The sequence below is a fragment of the Lolium perenne genome, chromosome 6, assembly GCF_019359855.2.
Source record: "Lolium perenne isolate Kyuss_39 chromosome 6, Kyuss_2.0, whole genome shotgun sequence".
Lineage (NCBI taxonomy): Eukaryota > Viridiplantae > Streptophyta > Magnoliopsida > Poales > Poaceae > Lolium > Lolium perenne.
In genome coordinates, this window is record NC_067249.2 from 135728640 (window position 1) to 135747333 (window position 18694).

The 18694-nt window shown below is 42.9% G+C and overlaps 1 protein-coding gene across 1 annotated transcript; it reads right to left on the reverse strand.

Moving 5' to 3' along the window:
* Positions 1-3448: 3448 nt before the first annotated feature.
* On the reverse strand, positions 3449-6773 carry LOC127334438 (uncharacterized). Its single transcript, XM_051360884.2, has 6 exons — positions 6513-6773; positions 6165-6218; positions 5114-5187; positions 4463-4580; positions 4299-4357; positions 3449-3900 (listed from the first exon to the last, which is right to left on the reverse strand). Exons 1-6 carry the CDS (start codon positions 6651-6653, stop codon positions 3822-3824), a joined length of 525 nt encoding a protein of 174 aa, XP_051216844.1. The 5' UTR covers positions 6654-6773; the 3' UTR covers positions 3449-3821.
* Between the last annotated feature and the right edge of the window lie 11921 nt (positions 6774-18694).

Here is an 18694-nt window from a genome sequence, read left to right on the forward strand (position 1 = left end):
TGTGTGTTTGATGTCAACACTAGGTATATATTTATGTGTGTTGATGTAGACAGGTACATGGTCTAACTATATATACATGGCTGGTGGATTGGATTGACAAAATTGAAGCCACTGCTGCTTTTTCTCTTGTGGCGGAAGTTCCGGCCCCTGCTGGCGGAACTTCCGCCCAGATGCTTCTCTCAGCAGATCCACAGCGCCCCTCACGTTGAGGCTCGACGGATGCTGGCCGGAAGTTCCGGTGCAGTTGGCCGGAAGTTCCGGTCAGCGGAACTTCCGCCCAACTTCCGGGCAAGTTCCGGAAACGATGCATTTGTGCCACAGAACATGCAGTATGGTTTTCTCGGATTTCCGGAACTTGGCCGGAACTTCCGGTCACCGGAAGTTCCGCCCTAGTTCCGCCTGAACTCAGCCTGCCAGCTCGTCTGATACGAATGCATCCAGCCGGAACTTCTGGCCCTCCTGGCCGGAACTTCCGGTGTTACACGAAAAGTACCACAACGGTCAGATCTGAAGTCCTTCTCATATAAAAGGCCTTCTTCTCCATTGGGACAAGTTGCTCAATCATTGCACAAAAATCTGGCAAGCTTCACCACCATTAGAGCCACCTCAAGAACACAAGATTTGCAAGATCTCCTCCTTCACCCAACCAAAGCTCTTGATCTTTGGAGATTCGAAGGAGAAGACACCGATCTACATCCTCACCGAAGCGATTTTCATTTCCCCCTCATATGCTTGAGGGTCCCCCTTGCTAGTGTTCCTCTTTGGATCCCTAGTTGTTGTTGTTGATGTATTCTTGTTGATTTGTTGTGTTGTTACAGATTTGGGAGCCTCCAATTTGGTTGTGGATGTGTGCCCCAAGAACCTTCTAAAGGCCCGGTTTCCGCCTCGAGGAAATCCCTTAGTGGAAGTGGGCTAGGCCTTCGTGGCGTTGCTCATAGGAGACCTGAGTGAAGCCTTCGTGGCTGTTGGTCTGGCTTTCGTAGCGACCACACTCCTCCGAACGTAGACGTACCTTCTTGCAAAGGAAGGGAACTATGGGAATCAACTCCGTGTCTCCATGTGCTCCACTCTCGGTTACCTCTATCCTTTATCTCCTCTATATATTGCGTAGTCATATCTTGCTTAATCGTTTACCTTGTCATATAGGTAAATTCACATAGTTGCATATCTAGAGAATTTACCTTTGTGTCAAGCCTAAATTGAAAAAGAACTAAAAATTGGGTAGCACCTATTCACCCCTCCCCCCCCCCCCCTCTAGGTGCGGCATACGATCCTTTCAGCAATGTTCTTTACCTGAAGGCCATGAACACCGAGCCCACCTTGGTCCTTAGGCCGACAGACAACGCTCTATTTAGTAAGCCGGTATTTTTTCTTCTCACTATCTCCTTGCCAGAAGAAAGTAGATCGGTAGTAATCTAACCGATGCAAGATTCCTTTGGGTAACTGGAAGAATAATATTATATATACAGTACCATGTTGGTTAGTACTGAACTAATGAGAACCAATCTTCCCCCGGAGATAGTAATTTTTCTTTCCAACTACCGAGGCGCTTATGTAATCTTTCCTCAACATGTTTCCATTCCGCCATTGTTAGCCTCCATCGGAATGCCTAAATTACAGACCGAAAACTGACCAATCTCACAGCCGAAAAGCTCGCATAGAGACTTGCATCGTCTTGAGCCTCAACGAAACAGAACAGTTCTCTCTTATGGAAATTAATTTTTAATCCAAAAGTTTCTCAAAAATTGACAAAATTAACTTTAATTTTTTTGCTTTTTCAAAATCATGTTCCATAAAAAGGATTATATCATCGGCGTGTTGAAGAATCGATAATCCACCATCCACTAGATGCGGGACTACCCCTTCAATTTTCCCATCAACCTTCTCACACTCAATAAGGACAGCTAACATACCAGCCACTATGTTAAATAACATGGGTGATAAATGGTCGTCTTATCTTAAACATTTTTTGATGTGAAAATATCTGTCAATATCGTTATTGAATTTAATAGCAACACTTCATTCAAAAACAAAATTGTGTACAAGCGTACACGGCACTCAGCTGAAAAACCTTTCAAACCAACGCATCCAGTACAGTTGCGGGACTTTAATGGCATTAAACTAACTACAGTCACACGATAGGCAAACACAGTCGATTTTGGTCGGAGCTACCCATACCTGCCCATTAGATCGATGTAACGTCCATGGTCCCGTGATATGTAGCAGCAGTGATTTCTTCTCTATCAAACCAACGCATCCAGTACAAGAACATGCATGCACAGATGAGATCTCCACGATGCACGCTTGCTAAACTGAACAAGATATACCAAAACAGTTGATAGCATAAAAATACCATATTTCTATCTAAATTTTGGAAAACTATCACTACTTCTTAGTTAGCTAGCAAAAATCTGCCACTTTACAGTAATTTTTTTGTAATATGCACTCCAAATTAAACATGATTTACACGGAATCTAACAGCAGGCCCTCCCATCAGCCTAACGTGGCCCCAACAGAAACGGTTGTGGCATGCCCGCTGGCCGCTGCGCCAGTTCCTGGCCGTCGAGCCAAACCTTTCCTGGTCGTCACACCGCGACTGCCTCGCCGCCTGGCCGTCGAGCCAGCGCGTTTTAGGCTTTGACCTAGCTTGTATTCCAAGACAGAGAAGTAAAAAAAAAACAATCTATTCTTTGTAGTAGAGGCGAGGAGTGCATGTTACTCCAAGTGAATTTTCTTCCTTTGAGAGGAATACAATTATTCCCAAATTATTGATAGATTCATTGAAGAGTAGCATTTCATTCATATTACCACCAGGCTTGTTTCTATCATCAGGAGACCGAATTAGGTTGAAATCCCCCACTAGCAACCAATCTGCATCAGTAGGGATATGGACATCATGAAACCAGGACAAGAATTGCAGTTGCTGGGCATCTTGACATGGAGCATATATGTTTGTTAGAGTCCAGGTGGCACCTGAAGTTGTGGACTGGAAGAGAGGGCATACTCATTTTCAAAGACACAATAACCTATAAGAACTGAACTGTCCCAAATTGTAAGAATACAACCAAATCGGCCAATGGATGGGTGGAAGACAAAGCAGTCAAAGTTTCTTGGACAAAAGTTCCTGATGAACTTAATGTCTATTGTCTTCTTTTTTCGTTTCTTGAAAGCAGATTACATGACATCCACTTACATGCCATGTGTTGCCTCTTCTTCTAGAGGATACAGAGTAGCACATAACATCAACACTTACCAGGTGTTTATACTTTATACCCATAATAAGCACTAAATTAATGAATTGTCTAGGTGTTCACAAAGAGAAATTGTAGATAAAATAGACTATTTCTCTCTCTTTAAGCACCAACATGACATTCATACATATGCACCACCATGATATAGTGAGAAATTTGACAATGGCTGGTTTTCAGCAAAGCCTTCACAAGCAGGATTTTCAAACAGGCACCATGATACTTCTATCATCATAATATAACTTTGATCATCATACAGGACTATCACAGTGATGCTCCTATGTTCCACGAAGAGTGTGCCATGCATTCACGTGGAGGGAAATCCCAAGCCAAAGGGAACAAACAAGATGCCATATACAGATTTGTGAAAGAAGATGGTGGACACTGGGGAAAAGTTAACATCATTTCTGATCTTAAGTTCATGAGCTTGTTAGAAGTACACAGTAATCACCAGTATCTACTGATCCAGCAATGAAAGGTACATCATCGATGTCTACCGATCCAGCAATGTGAGGTTGATCACGGATGTCTACGATCCAGCAACGAGCGGTAGATGGGATCAGGATGGTTGCTCTAGAATTCAGTGTCGAAGCAAGACGCCATCACTTTTGAAACAACTGACCGCGCAAAGGGTATATAGCTTAGACTGTACCTGCAAATACCAAAATAACAACATTGTATATCTTCAGAATTGCTGATCAATCCATTATGCTTTTGCAATGCTAATTTAAGTGGTTAAACCCATTGCAGATCCAAACATGGTTGTCAATTTTAAGCCATATGATGAGACATTAGTTTTGCATCCTGCAAGTTTTAATCAATGGCATGTGCAGATACACACTATGATATCTCTTAGCTGTGAATACTTTTTCAAGGAAAATAGTAGTGAATATTGGTTATTGCTTTAAAATGTATTACTTCCAACGCATTGTTTACACATAACTGGACCTAGATAAGTTATGAGCGTGCGGCTGGGCCAGCATTATGCAAGGTTGATAGTAGCTTTTGTTAAAAATTAAAAATTCATACACTGGAAGAGATTCAACTTACCAGACAAGGGCACCAAATTCCAAAATGATGGCAAGTAGAGTCAACACCTTACTGTGAACCTGTTTAGAGATAAAGGACCATCGATGTAGTTGATCATATAAGTAAAACATAAGAATGTCATAAATTTATGAAATGTACCGGATTTCTCAAATCAGTTTACTTACTAAGAGAGCGCAGAATAGAGCAACAATGATGCTTGCAATGTATATAGCAGTGGCATATATGCGCATAGAATCAAGCATCATATCAAATTGTCTCTTCGGACCTATAAGAAATGCTGTACTGTCAAACAAATGGTCCCAGCATTAGATGACATGAAGAAAAAGTTAGAGACACATCAAAAAGATAATCTAGATACGAAAGGTGCATGAACATTATAGATCACACATTGAGTGGCAAAGTAGATTCTTAGATATTAAGGTGCTCACAAAGTCACGACAAAATCATGTAACACCTTGAAAAGAAAATAGTTATATCTATGCCAAAGTTAGACTGCATTAAGCACATAAACTTCTATAACTAGGTGAAGTTGCAAAACTAGAAAAATCACATTCTTCAAAGTGAGATGAAGAGTCGAGGAAGGTTCTGCTTTTGCATCCAGACATCTATGTGAAAAGTGTAAAGAAGTCCTTGAAATAAGGACCATGCTGATTTTACTGGTTATGGAGACATATAACTTACTAGATGGCAAAATTTAAGTCAGGAGATTCTCTGGTAATAAGAAATGCTGTCCATAATCTCACATAAGGAAATAGAAGAAAACATATTCTATTAGAACAAGGAAACATATAAGTTCAAGAAATGGTGCAACAGACCTTCCGAGCGCCATCATATTGCCAAGTGTGAATGTAACCCCAAATTTCACAGGATGGAAGAAAACGATCATTGACTGCGATGACAGAAGAAAACTGCTAAATATAATGTTCGGAAGGTAAAAACTAGCATTGCAGAATAAAAAATGTAGGCAGACATAATACTACATCTGTCCATAAAAAGATGTCAAAAGTTTGTCTAAATTCGGATGTATCTAGACACTTTTACATATGAATTTAGACAAACCTCCCAGGGGCGGAGGCAGGAATACAACTTAAAGGGGGCCAAACAAGGCAATTCATCCATTAGAGGGGGCCGATCATGCTAATTACCTCTGAAAATCGTTTCTAAGCTTGCTTATGTCTAAAAAGTACCTTGCTGCAACGTGCCATAGGGGGGGCCAAGGCCCCTGCTGGTCCCCCCCTAGCTCCGCCACTGAAACCTCCGACATTCTTTTATGGACGGAGGGTTTTAGCCAGACATAATACATAGAATCAGATTGCACTATCTGATGTCCCCCAACTCCACATTATCTCTAATTATCATGTGATGCGATGCAAGAATGAGATTATCATGATTAATACATCATGTGGTACAGTAATGCTTCATCGAATTAATTACAGAACTCTACAAGCGAAACATCACAATATGAGAAGGCTTAGAAGCAGGTTCTCTCCTAAAGAAGCTTAGGGAGCAGTATTGAGTATTCCTATGTAACAGTTTCCCTGACCAACAATTATAAGATTGGTAATGCCGAAATTTGGCATAACAACGTGAAAGGTTTCTAGTCATAGACAGTTTTATCACAAATTAAAACCAGAGACAGCAGGTGATGGTGTGAAGCATATGAACCAAACGAGGTAAGGAACATCCGGCAAGGGCGAAGCATCAAATTGTTACTTAAAGGTGGATGAATCATTTACTACCCTACCTCACTTGACAGCATTCACGAAGCAACACCGAAAGAAGAAACATCAATGACAGCGGAGTTCCATGTGCGATAAGTAAAGGGGAAAGTGTGCATGAGAATGCTGTTAAGGCAGGTAAACTCACCAAGAAAGTGCACGTCAGACCAGCAGCCAAGCATATCGCGAAACCATACAGCCTCTGCACAAATAAGAGCAAACAAGCGTGAATTTCAGTTCCACGACACAACCACCATACGCTCAGCAAGGGCAAATTAGCCATGATCTGGTAAACAGCTATAGCCGCATTATTCGAACGGTTCTACCGCGACCTATCCTATACCATAATTTCTCGATGACTGAGAAGCCGCTAGTCAGCATCATCTTAGGTCAATAATCGGCTCGCGGGCAGATCTGGGCGAAGACCCCTCGGATCCGAGAGTTAGCGAGCACAGGAAGGCGGGCGGGAGAGGGGGGGGAGGAGGCGGCGTATTGCCTGGGTGGTGTTGAGGGTGCAGTGCCGGTTGATGTCGTCGAAGAAGGACTGCTCCTCGGGCGGCGGCAGCGCGGCCTCCTCGTCGACCTCCATGCCGACCAGCATCTTGGCCCGCTCCAGGGCGTCCCGCATCCTGTCCATGGTAGCTGCTGTGTAGCCTAGAGAGTAGAGAGCTCGGCGGGCGCGTGGCTTGTGGGCGAAGGCGGATGCGGGAGAATCCCACCGTCCGGCGAAAAAGATAGATGGCAGTTGGTTTGGGAATCCAGTCCAGGTACCTGCCAGTACAAGTCGCAGGAGGAAGATGGAGTAGTAGTGTACTGGGAGACTGGGCTAGATTGGTGATGGGCTTGTTCAAAAAAAAAGATTGGTGATGGGCCGGCCATGTCGTTTGTATCTCATCGGGCCTAATATTTTGTTCGACAAAATATCCACTTAAAAAAAGCTGATGCGAGACACTTGCAAGAATTTTCGTTTAGGCACGAAAGTAGACTCTCTAATTTTGAATCTCATAGATTGGCACGCTTTGCTGTTTCCAGCAATTTGGGACGTCAGCTGTGGCTTCTCCAGCCCCTGATGGTCTTTGTATCCCGAATATTGTGTTAAGTGAATAAAGTGCCAAATTCTCTCAAAAAAAAAGATAACCCTCAACAATAATAGAGCAATGTAGAGATTAGCCAAATCGTTAAAAAAAGGCCGACCTTCGAGCGAAGGGAAGGCAACTCGCTCCGCACGCGACAAGTGGCGCGCTGTGGTGCCAGAAAATCCCTGGGAAGTGGTCTCCCTGCTCGCCACGTGTCGCAAGGGGAAGCAAGGTGGGGATGGGGAGGAGAGAGAAGACTGGGTTGTGTCAGTTTTTCCCTTTTTCTTCTAGATTCGTTTTTTGAAAATGAAATATCTTGAGAAACGTAAGTTCAAATTGCGAACTGTTTTTACTTTTGAGATCCTCGCATCGAGATCTTCAAAACTAGATCCCATGTTGATAGGTTTGGAGATACTTTTTTTTCGTACTTACAATAATATTATGATTGTACCTGTGGTGTGTACATAAGTGTACTCGTGTTTCAACTGATAAGTACTTCTGTTTTTAGTGTATTTGGTGCAATTTTTTCCTTTACTCGCTAACTGTACTCGCCCGTGTGCAGGACTGTACCTGTACTTAGGTGCGACTGTACCTGCTCGTGCGCGCCACTGTACTTCTGTACATGTACTTGCTTGTGTTCACGACTGTACCTGCTCGTATGCGTGTTTGTACCTGCTCGTCTGTGTGACTGTACTTATACTCGCTCGTGTGTTTAACTGTACTCGTGTGTTGTGCGTGACTGTACCTGCTCGTGTGCACGACTGTACCTGCTCGTGTGCGTGACTGTACTTGTACTCGCCTGTGTGTTCAACTGTACTCATGTGTTATGTTTGACTGTACCTGCTCGTGTGCACGACTGTACCTGCTGGTGTGCGTGACTGTACTTGTACTCGCTCGTATGTGTAGCTGTACTCGTGCTTTATGTGCAACTGTTCTTAAGTATTTGCTAAATTGTACTCGTACTTTGTCGTCTTTTACTTTCTTTTACTTTGCTGTACGTGACGAGCTGGAGGTGCAATGCCGATGTGATTGAAAGTACGAGTAAACGACGAAGTACAAGAGAATGAGTAGCAGTTTCCTCGTGTGCATGCGAATGAATGCTACTAGGAAGTTTACGGCGCGGCGCACGCCGCGCCCGTGTTGTCTATGGTACAACATTACTTTTTTTAAACGGCTTTTTTAGGTTTAAGAGTGCGGGATTTCTTTTCAAAAACAGCAGAAGAAACATCTAAACCTCGACCGCGCCTCTGGTATCAAGATCGTTGGTTACAATTTTGTAGAAATAATACAATATTTGGATTGCTGAAGTACCGCGAAAGTGCTAGTGAAATAGGCGGCAGATGGTGTAGTGCTTTTGTTTCTAGATCATTGGTTAAAATATTGTAGAAATAAAACAATATCTGGATTGCTGAGGTATCGCAGAAGTGTCGGTGAAATAGGCGACGGATGGTGGAGTGTTTTTGTTTTCGGTGTTGTTAGAATAGGAAATGGTATTATTTCTTCGACCGAAAGAAGCAACAGGTGATGGAGTAGAAGAAGGTCATCCCAGGTGAAAACGTGACGAATGGTGGAGTAAGTATATTTTTTCGATGTTACAGTAGAAGAACACAACATTATTTTCCTCAGGTAAAAGAGGGGGCGGAAGTTAGATTTTTTTGAATCACCGTTACTAAAGAAACATCGGCGCGTAATTACTTTCCAGAACCACAGTTGATGTTGAAGGTTCGTGTAAAAATTACTACCCTTGTTTATCGTTGCAAATGACGGACGGAGAAATATGTGGCCTTAAATAATTAATAGTAGGTAATTAACAGCGTGTTTCATATTTGACATCGGCAATGTTCAAGATGTCTACTGAGAAATTGCTTTCTAGAAAAATAAAGGTAGTTGCGGGCTCGCGAAAAATTACCGCGTTGTTGCACCGTTGAGAAATTACCACGTTGTTGCACCGTTGAGAAATTATCGTCGCTAGAATATGTGTCCTCGAATAATTATTGTTAGCAAGTTAACGACATGTTTCGTAGGTGACATCGGCCCACACTTGTGCACTATTGACAAATTACAGTCGCAAGAATATGCTCCCTCGAATAATTACTGTTAGCTAGTTGATGACATGTTTCATTGGTGACATCGGCCCGTGCTTGTGCACTCTTGAGAAATTACCGTCACAAGAATATGCACCCTCGAATAATTATTGGTAGCTAGTTAACCTCATGTTTCATACTTGACATCGGCAAATTACTTTTGACATTCAAGATTTTTACCGAGAAAATATATTTTAGAAAAAAAATTGCTAAATAGTTAACGCGGCAAAATAGTGCAAAAAAATTTGTACCGATGAATTGTTGTGAAATTTTTCCAGCTTTTATATATAGTAAATTCACGGCCAAAAGTAAATTTTTTTCTTTAACAAAGTAGTGTAATTTTTTTACCAAAGCTAAGAATTTACCATAAAAAATTGTCAATAAAATCCTTTAACTAAAGAAACAACGTAAGTCATACGTGGCATTGTTCATAGTTGCATGAATAGTGACTTAGATAGCTGAGGTGCAAGCAAATGGGTTTAGCTTTTATATATAGTTTTTACCAAAGCTAAGAATTTACCATAAAAAATTGTCAATAAAATCATATTACTATACTAAAGCTCAACAGTTTCGATTTTTTACATAATTTTGGGCCTCTTTAAGGATTAATGAGGTTGTAACACGTGTTATACTAATTGGGTTGATTTCTTTTGTTATTCTTCTGTGTGCATATCCGGTGCTCTGTAAGATTTTTGTCTCTTTGCCTTTCTTCATACTACTGGAGCTTTGAATTGTTTTGTTGCTTGAACGTGTGGCTGTAGCTGGGAAAGTAGTCAAAGCGGTGCCCGAATTCACACGGTCAATAATCCCAAGCCGCGCCGCTTATGGGGACTGGAGCAGCTAAATTGTCCCTTCCCCCAGCTCTCCCATCTCACATCCTTGCCGCCCCAGGGCCGGAGCCCTGCTCTCCCTCTTTGGCAACGCCCAGCGCCACCGCACGGTGCTGCGGCTCCGGCACCTAATTTTCTCTCCTCTCTCTCTAAATCGCCATTGGAGACGGGAGGGCAGCGGGAGGAGCAGCGTTGAGGGAGGCTCCGCGATGCCATCGCCGACGAGCACGTCGCGGGAGGCTTCGCCAGGATGCCTCCGACGAGCACGAGGAGGAGCGTTGCGTCGCGGGAGGCTCCGCCGGGACGCCGGAGACAAGCGTGGTGAGGCACGTCCCGGGAGGCTCCGCCAGGACGCCGGGGACGAGCTCGATGAGGCACGTAATTGCAGGCTTCGCCAGGACGCGTCCAACAAACGCGAGGAGGTGCGTCTGCCGTCGGTTGTGATTGTGGGCGATCCTCGCGTGTATCTCTCCGTGGGCCTGTGCATGTCCAAGGCCGGCCTTCTGGTGGTGGAGGTCCTGCTTACCGGCGAGCCCGTGGCGGAGGTCGGTTCCGTGGTGCTGGATGTGCTGCTGATGGATGGACCGGTGTTGCGCTTTCCGCGCGTGGTGGTGATGTTGGATGACTCCCTGATGTGCGGCACCATGTCCAGCAAGATCGTGCGGCTTAAGCCAGCGCGCGCATCGCCAGCCCGCCCGTGGTGGGTTCATGCCTCTACAGCATCGACACTCCGAGCAACCACATGGACCTGGAGGACGTGCGCCAGTTGATCGGCAGCGACTCCCTTGCCTTCCTCTTGCTCCGCAAGCTGCACGGTACCTGCTGGAGGAGGCGGGGGACTATAGCTACGCCTATTTCTCTTGCAAGTACCCTGTTCTGCCGACACTAATCGAGCTGGACGTCGAATTCGATCAAGATCGACTAGTGAGCAGGTTAGCGCTGCTCCGCACATCTCTTCTACATCTGTTGTGACGTTATTTTGTCAGTTTCATAATGAAATTTGTGTAGGTTAGCGAATTTTATGTGCCTATACCTAAGGCTACAACATCATTTGGTTATGAATTTTATCACTGAGATATGTAAAAGTTAAGTTGCTGCAATGGTTGACACTGATAGAGCTTGGTGAGTGCTACTGACAAAAAACCGGGAAAGCTTGAAACTCTATAGGACTAGCCAATATGGCCAAGTTTGCCACCATTGAAATATACGGGTTCAGTTGAATATCTGAATGTGTCACCTTGTGAAACACACAGTTAAATCCATCTAATATACCAAACAAGCACGTGGAACCCTTCTAAGGTATCCATTATACCATTCTAAAGGCTGCGAAGGCTGCAGCCAGCAATATTCATGTACCCCTTTAAAGTGGGCAGTTGGTTTTATAAACCCAACGATCAAGAGCACGAATTGGCTCCCCGTCAACTAAAACATTCTTTCTATTTTCAGAGAACTCTGCAGTTTGTTTGAGTTCTCTTATATCCGCATGTTTATCTCTTTGCATGATTTTGTATATGATTCACTGATTCTCGGAAAGTATTGAGTATTGATTGTTGGACAGGTTTCTCTGAGATGTTGGGCAGTTGGTTCAATCTTCAGTGTTCCTCAAGTACTACTGATTTAGTAACTGATGGAGTAGGCGAGTAGCCCTAAAATATTTGGTTAGAATGATTTGCGTGTGTTGTCTGTGTAGCTGCATGAGGTAGCTTTTCAATTCATCAGGTGCACGGTCAATTTCCAGTTTCCTGTAATTGCTAGGTGCATTTTTGCTTCCCTAATTGTACGCATTATGGTAGTTGTTGCTCTGCAAATTTTGCTTCAACATACCAGTGCAGGTTTCATGCTCTAATGTCGCGATTTTGCTGTTTCAGTCCATGAGTTTTTGACATTGTCACTCCACCATGCTTTATCTATGCTACTTTCAATGTACAGATATAGTATTGTCAATACATGGTGGCATGCAATCTTATTTTTATTCATTTATCATTTCAAACATCTTACTGTTGTGTAAAATTTACTATTGCTCCATATACCCTGATATGCAAAACAGTTCATGTAGTTCATCTACACTTTAACTTACTTACCACAGTTCAAATGTCGTTGTAAGCTGTCACAGATAGTTCAGATGTACAATTGAATATTGTCCTATTTGAGGTAAGTAGACTTATCTCATGTCCTGTGCATTTCCGTTGAGAGAGTTCAGAATTAGCCTACTGAAGTTTTTTCCATGGCATACAGTTTTCCTTTTATTGATTCAATAAGTCTCATATAAAGTCACCATATAGAAAATATCAAGTATTGTGATGGTCAAGTTTTCCTTACACAATGGTGGCCCATCCACTCACTTTCATTATCAGATAAGTAAAGCTTGGATCCCTTGCACCATGGAGGTTTTCTTCATGTCGATTCCTTTGTAGAATAAATCCACAACATTTTCAATGATGGCCCATCCACTAATTTTCATTGTCAGATAAATAAACTACCAATTCATTGGAGTTTTACCGTTAGTATCTACTCCAACATCTCAGTTTCCACAAGTTCAATGGAGACAACCTCCATTTCGGCCGCTCCAGCTCCAAACAATGAGATGGCGACTCCAACAATTTGTGCTCGCGATGTAGCAGCTCATCCACACCAACATAGAGCATACATCATCGGCCATGAGAAATCCTAGAAACAACCAACCCTACCACTTCAAGGCACCTTGGTTTGGAGTCATTACTCCATAGGCAAGACTACAAGACCTACGGTATAATGACCCATGAAGTAGTGCTATGCTTTTGTAATATACTTGGTATCTTCGGCTAAATGAATCAGCACAATTAGCGACAACTAGAAGTCTATTTCACGGGGTAACAAATGTCACAGTAAAGATGATATCATCAGATTCCACTATAGTGAAATTTGTTTCAGTCATTTTAACTTTTCCTGATTTACTCTCTATAGACAATTAACAAGTCTTGCCTCAAAATCATCTGATTGTTTTCATTATTCGTTTGTAAACAAGAAAGATTCTTTTTGCAAGATGGCTGGTACAAAATGATGCTAATTGCCTTGGATTTCTGTTGTTCACGTCAAAATTTGGACAGGTTTTCCCAATATTAAAAAGTATTCTCTTCTGTTATTGATTTTCAGGTTCTATATATAATCATGTTTTTATGTAAGCTATATACTGTATTCTGTTAAGAAACTAGCCTGTAAGACATGGTAAGATATATTATTTCACTACATATTTCATCCAAGATGACATTTCAAGACTGCTTATGTGAAGGTCAACTTTCTAGATTAATTATAGGTTCTTAAATTATTTATGTCTTCTCAGTACTACACGTATTATCTCCGCTTGATCTGAGGGTCACTATTCTTCTACCATAAGTATCGGTAGTAACATTGCGTCTTTGGAGGGGTTCTGTTCTGTTTCATTCTGGAGAGTGGAATCATGGGATAATCCAAAGTTTCTTTAATTATGCCTCGCCTTTTCTCTTACAGTTCCAGTTTTCTGAATACCATCACATGATAATTACCCCCAAACTTCTCATGGTGACAAATATGACAGGTTTGTATGTCTCATTCATGTTTAATTAGAAAATTTCTTGCTTTGGTCCCACGTCCTTGATGTTGCTGGATAGTTTCCTATTAGAAGAACCACTAGCTTCTATCATTGTTGCATTTTACACTTTGGTCTGTAAATTACATATAGCTGAAGAGAAAATTGGTAGAAATCATTTTTGCATCGACACTATATAAGCATAGGTATGGGTGATTGATGCTTGACACAAAGCACCCAGGAAAATTTGTATATTTAGGTAGGAATACTTTTTTTTTGTCTTCCTCTTCCCTACAAGCAGCTCTGCTCAGAAGTTACATTTTTTTATCATGGTATTAATGTATACATTTGATTGCAAATAAGATTTACGAATATAAGAATTTCCCTGCTCAGTTTTGCAATTATTGTTGACAGAAGGCAATCTGCGTGCTCCTGGGGTGTAAAAAACATGAGCTCTAGATATAGAAAGTTTGGATATCTACCTTTATCTCATTGCCTTCAATAGTTGTTGACGTACGGTAGCTATCTTTTACCAGTTGCAGTTCCATTGGATTCCGTGGATATTGGATGGAAATGAAGCAATATTGAGAGGCCACGCTGTCAGGATCTATATGTTAATGTACTGATATCAAAATGAGCCAACTATTGCCCCTTTGGTTAGTTTGCATAGTTAGGTTTTGGTGTATTTCAGAACACACCACATACTACTACACGTGTCTCTGTGTTTCAGCTACCAAGTGAGGTCGAATTGGGTCGAGAGATGCGCAGCCTGGTGCATTGCATGCACGATCAGAATCAGACCAAGGAATGACAAGTTCCACGGATGACTACATCAAAATGCAATCCGTCCATTCCTGTTTTATTTCTCTTTGCCTTGAATCATGGTTGTATCAGAATACTATGACTCACACACTCTTACTCACAAGTTTAGTAGAACGTAAGGTGTGCACAACATAAGAATTCTCCATAATAATAAGGTAAGCTATCTTAGATGCTCATCATCTGGTCTCTAGCACACCTCCACGCTGCCATATTAGCTTGCAGTAGAACTTTTTTTTTTGTTCCGCGGGCTGCCGCGTACTCGTCGCTGCGCTTCGGTTGATGGTGTATACGTGTTAGAACGAGGTTGTTCCGCGCGCGCACGTGAGTTTCGGTAGATTGGACCTTTAGAAAGGTCGGACTTTTTGTAGTCCTACCCAGAGATTAGCTCAAAACAAATGGTACTCTTGTGGATGTTGATTGACTACTTTAATGATTGCATGTGTACACGTAATCTTGACATTGCGGCTCAAATTAAAATATAGGAGAACCTTTGTTATTATTTTCAAGTCTATGTTTTGGTATCTATTCTTGGCTGCCTTCAGAGAATAACAAGATTGTGTTATGGAAGAAAAAAGAATTTGAAGATCTCAATGATTTGCTCGTTTCTTTTATACTTTATTTTATAATCGTTGGAGTCAGCTTGTGTATCATTAGCAATACAAACAACGCCAAAAGTAATAAAATAACAAATAGGTCATTACACCACCTAGCGACGACTACGAACGGTGGAGCAAGCGGAAGGCACACCACCGTCCTCGCCCTCCATCACCGACGTCGGGCAAAGCTTATTGAAGTAGAGCTTATTATAGTAGGGGAACATGAAGTCTTCATGGTAAAGCCCCAAAGGAATAGCACACCAAAGTAGGAACCATTGCCAATGATGAGAACTATAGATCGAAAGAGTCAAACTTGTAACCACACCAACAAACATGAAAATGGATCGGATCCTATAAGAGATCCGCCGTACGGTCAACTCCACACATCCTTCGCCGGTGCTAGGCGCACCATCGAATAGAATAGGGCAATGAGGACCTTTCCTTCATGATGTTGACGTCGCATCACCATCCCAAAGAAGACACTGGAACTAGGATCAAAAACCCACCCACTGGCGAGGGGCTCTGGTCCGCAGCACCTCCAAAGCTAAAAGGATCGTATGTGCGCCTGGAGCGGAAGACGGGTGATACGTCGCAAACGTATCTATAATTTTTGATGCTTCATGCTTGTTTTACACCAATTCCTATATGTTTTACTCACACTTCGTTGCATTTTTATACATTTTCTGGCACTAACCTATTAACAAGATGCCACGGTGCCAGTTCCTTGTTTTCTGTTGTTTTGTATTTCAGAAAAGTTGTACATAAAATATTCCCGGAATTGGGTGAAACAAAAGCCGAGGATCTTATTATTCTGTAACAAAGACGAAGTCCGGAGGAGAGACGAAGGGGGGCCACAAGGTGGCCAGACCATGCCTAGGCGTGGCATGGCCCTGGCCCGCGCCTAGAGGGTGGTGTGGGGGAACCTGGCCTCCACCGACCTCGCCCTTCCACCTATAAGAAGCCTCCCGACGCGTGAACCCTAAATCAATCAGCCTCCGCCCATGAAAAGTTCTGTAGCTCCGCTGTCATCGCAAACAAGATTCAGGGGACAGAAATCTATGTTTCGGCACCCTGTCGGGACGGGGAATTTCCCCCGGAGCCATCTCCATCGACTCCACCGCCATCTCCATCGCCGTTACTGACTCCCATGATGAGGAGTGAGTAGTTCTCCCCCAAGACTGAGGGTTTTACCAGTAGCTATGTGGCCTATCTATCTCTCCATGTATGATCTCTGTGTGATCGTGAGCTTTGTAATCTAGTTGAATAAGTAGATGTTATTCTTCAACTATTATGCTACTCAAGTGGTTTTATTATGTGATCTCCGGGAACACCATGTCCCATTGTGTGAAGGTGATAGTGTGCATACCGTGTTTGTTTCTTAAGCTTAATTTATAGAAATACTTATAAATTATGGTGACTAGTTAGGACCGTCATTGTATGCTCAAAGTGATAGCGTGGGGCGTCCATTGATTGAGAATGCGAACTTTATGGAGTGCTTATGCATCCCTACGCAATGAATTTGTGTTTATTATCAAACCGTAGAGTGGTTCAGAGTAGCATAGTGAAGTGATAATATATATCTATTCAATTATGGTATCATTGTTGAGAGTGTCCACTAGTGAAAGTATGATCCCTAGGTCTTGTTTCTAAGCATCGAACTCCGTTTACAACCAGTTCTGTTATATGTTTGCTTGCTGCTATTTTTATTTCAGATTGCAATTACCACTCATAATCATCCATATTACTTGTATTTCACTATCTCTTCGCCAAACTAGTGCACTTATACACCTGACAAGTGTAGTGGGTGTGTTGGGGATACAAGAGAGTTCTTGTATCGTAATTGCAGGGTTGCTTGAGAGGGATATCTTTGACCTCTACCTCCTTGAGTTCGATAAACCTTGGGTGATCCACTTAAGGAAAATTTGTTGCTGTTCTACAAACCTTTGCACTTGGAGGCCCAACACTGTCTACAAGAATAGAAGCGTGCGTAGACATCAAGGGGGTGAATAGGTGCTTATCAATTTTTTTTTCAATTTAGGCTTGACATAAAAGGTAAATTCTCTAGATATGGAATAACGTGAATTTACCTATATGACCATATACAAGGAAGTAACAAGATACACGATACGAGTAATAAAGGAACACTAAAGGATAGAAGTAATCGAGAGTGAAGCACATGGAGACACAAGGGTTGATTCCTGTATTTTGTTCCTTTCGAGGGGAAGTACGTCTATGTTGGAGAGGTGTGGCGCCACAAAGGCCAACCGATGCTACAAAGGCTTCATCATATTCTCTGGTGAGCAAACCAGGAAAGTTAGCTCACGATCCACTAAGCGGTAGCCTTCAAGGTGGAAACCCAAACCTTTACACAAAGGTTGGGGCACGTATCCACAACTTAATTGGTGACTTCCAACGAAGATTCACAACAAGCTCAAGGTTCAGGACGATCTAAAAAAGATTCACAAAGACACACGAGGGGAAATACAAATTCCTTCTTTGAGGGTGTAGATCTATGCCTCCTCCATCGGATCCTCGAGAATCAAGAGATTCTAGGGGCTAGGTAGAGATATCTATGGAAATGAAGCTCGATCTATCAATGGTGAAGAGAGAGATTCAATAGGTTGTTCTACTTGGGGAAGAAGACCCCATTTATATGGACTCTCTTAGATCTAGCCGTCTCGTAAATAGAGTTCAAACTGGAACTTCCGGTCTCCCTGGATGGTAGTACTATTAGGCCAAGACAGATGACCAACGGTCATTTTGCAAATTGGATCGGGCGGAATTTGGGTGGTACTACCGGTGGCCGGTAGTGCTGGCCAACTTCCAGCCAAGTATCGGAGTGCCTTTAAAGGCTACCATTACCCTTTTGTGACCCCCGACGCTCGTTTCTGGTACTTGACCGAAAGTATGGTGGTACTACAAGTCACCGGTAGTATCGGCCAACTTCCGGCCGTTTTGCCAGGGAAAAGGGGAATGTGGCAGCAACCTTGCTACCCCGGCGGTAGTATTGGCTATTCCGGCCACCAAAATTTAAGCAGAATTCTGTGCAACGGACAAGGAAGAGTGATGTAGAAAAATAGGATGGTTGAGGATGTGAGAGTTTGGTTTCTGCGCGTGTGAAGCACGATCCCAACTTTCCTTCCTTCGAGTACATGAAGGGATTCGCAACAGAAAATAATAATTTTTGTAACTAGCGTAGTCATAATTCCTTGGAGCAGATGACCCCCCACACATCCTCCTTGGAGAAGGGAGCTTCCCGTTCGGAGAGGTCGTGCAACTGCACCCCATGTAATCCAGGTCTAGCGAGAAAGCTCGCTCCGACGAAGAACCCAAGAGCTCTCCATAGAAGGAGTCCATGGATTCGGCTTTCTTCTCATGGTCCGAGATCAGCACACCATCCACCTTAAGCTGCGCTATGAAGTTCTTGCGTGAAGGTGGAAGAACCTAGTACAGTCATCACCCTCATCCAACCACGTGACTCTGGACCGCTGCGTGATAATCGTTCGCTCGAGTGACGACATGCCAAGAAGCTTTCGCTTGAAGAGCTTCCTAAAGCGCCTCTCCTGCACCGAGAGGACCCTCGACTCCATTGCCACATCTAGCCGGAAGTCTTTTTTTGCCGTGTAGTTTTTTTGCCATGTAGGGTTTTTGCCAATTTTAACACTTGGCAAAGAGGTTTATCGTGTGTCTTTAGTCCTTTGCATTTTGGATACTCGGCAAAAAACA

What these genes read in the sequence shown, in the direction of transcription:
- LOC127334438 (XM_051360884.2), bottom strand. Translation starts at nt 6,653, where the DNA reads ATGGACAGGATGCGGGACGCCCTGGAGCGGGCCAAGATGCTGGTCGGC. An exon ending in GCACCCTCAACACCACCCAG is followed by an intron (nt 6,219 to 6,512) that starts GCAATACGCCGC and finishes TTATTTGTGCAG; the next exon opens with AGGCTGTATGGTTTCGCGAT. An exon ending in AATATGATGGCGCTCGGAAG is followed by an intron (nt 4,581 to 5,113) that starts GTCTGTTGCACC and finishes TTTGTTTGACAG; the next exon opens with TACAGCATTTCTTATAGGTC.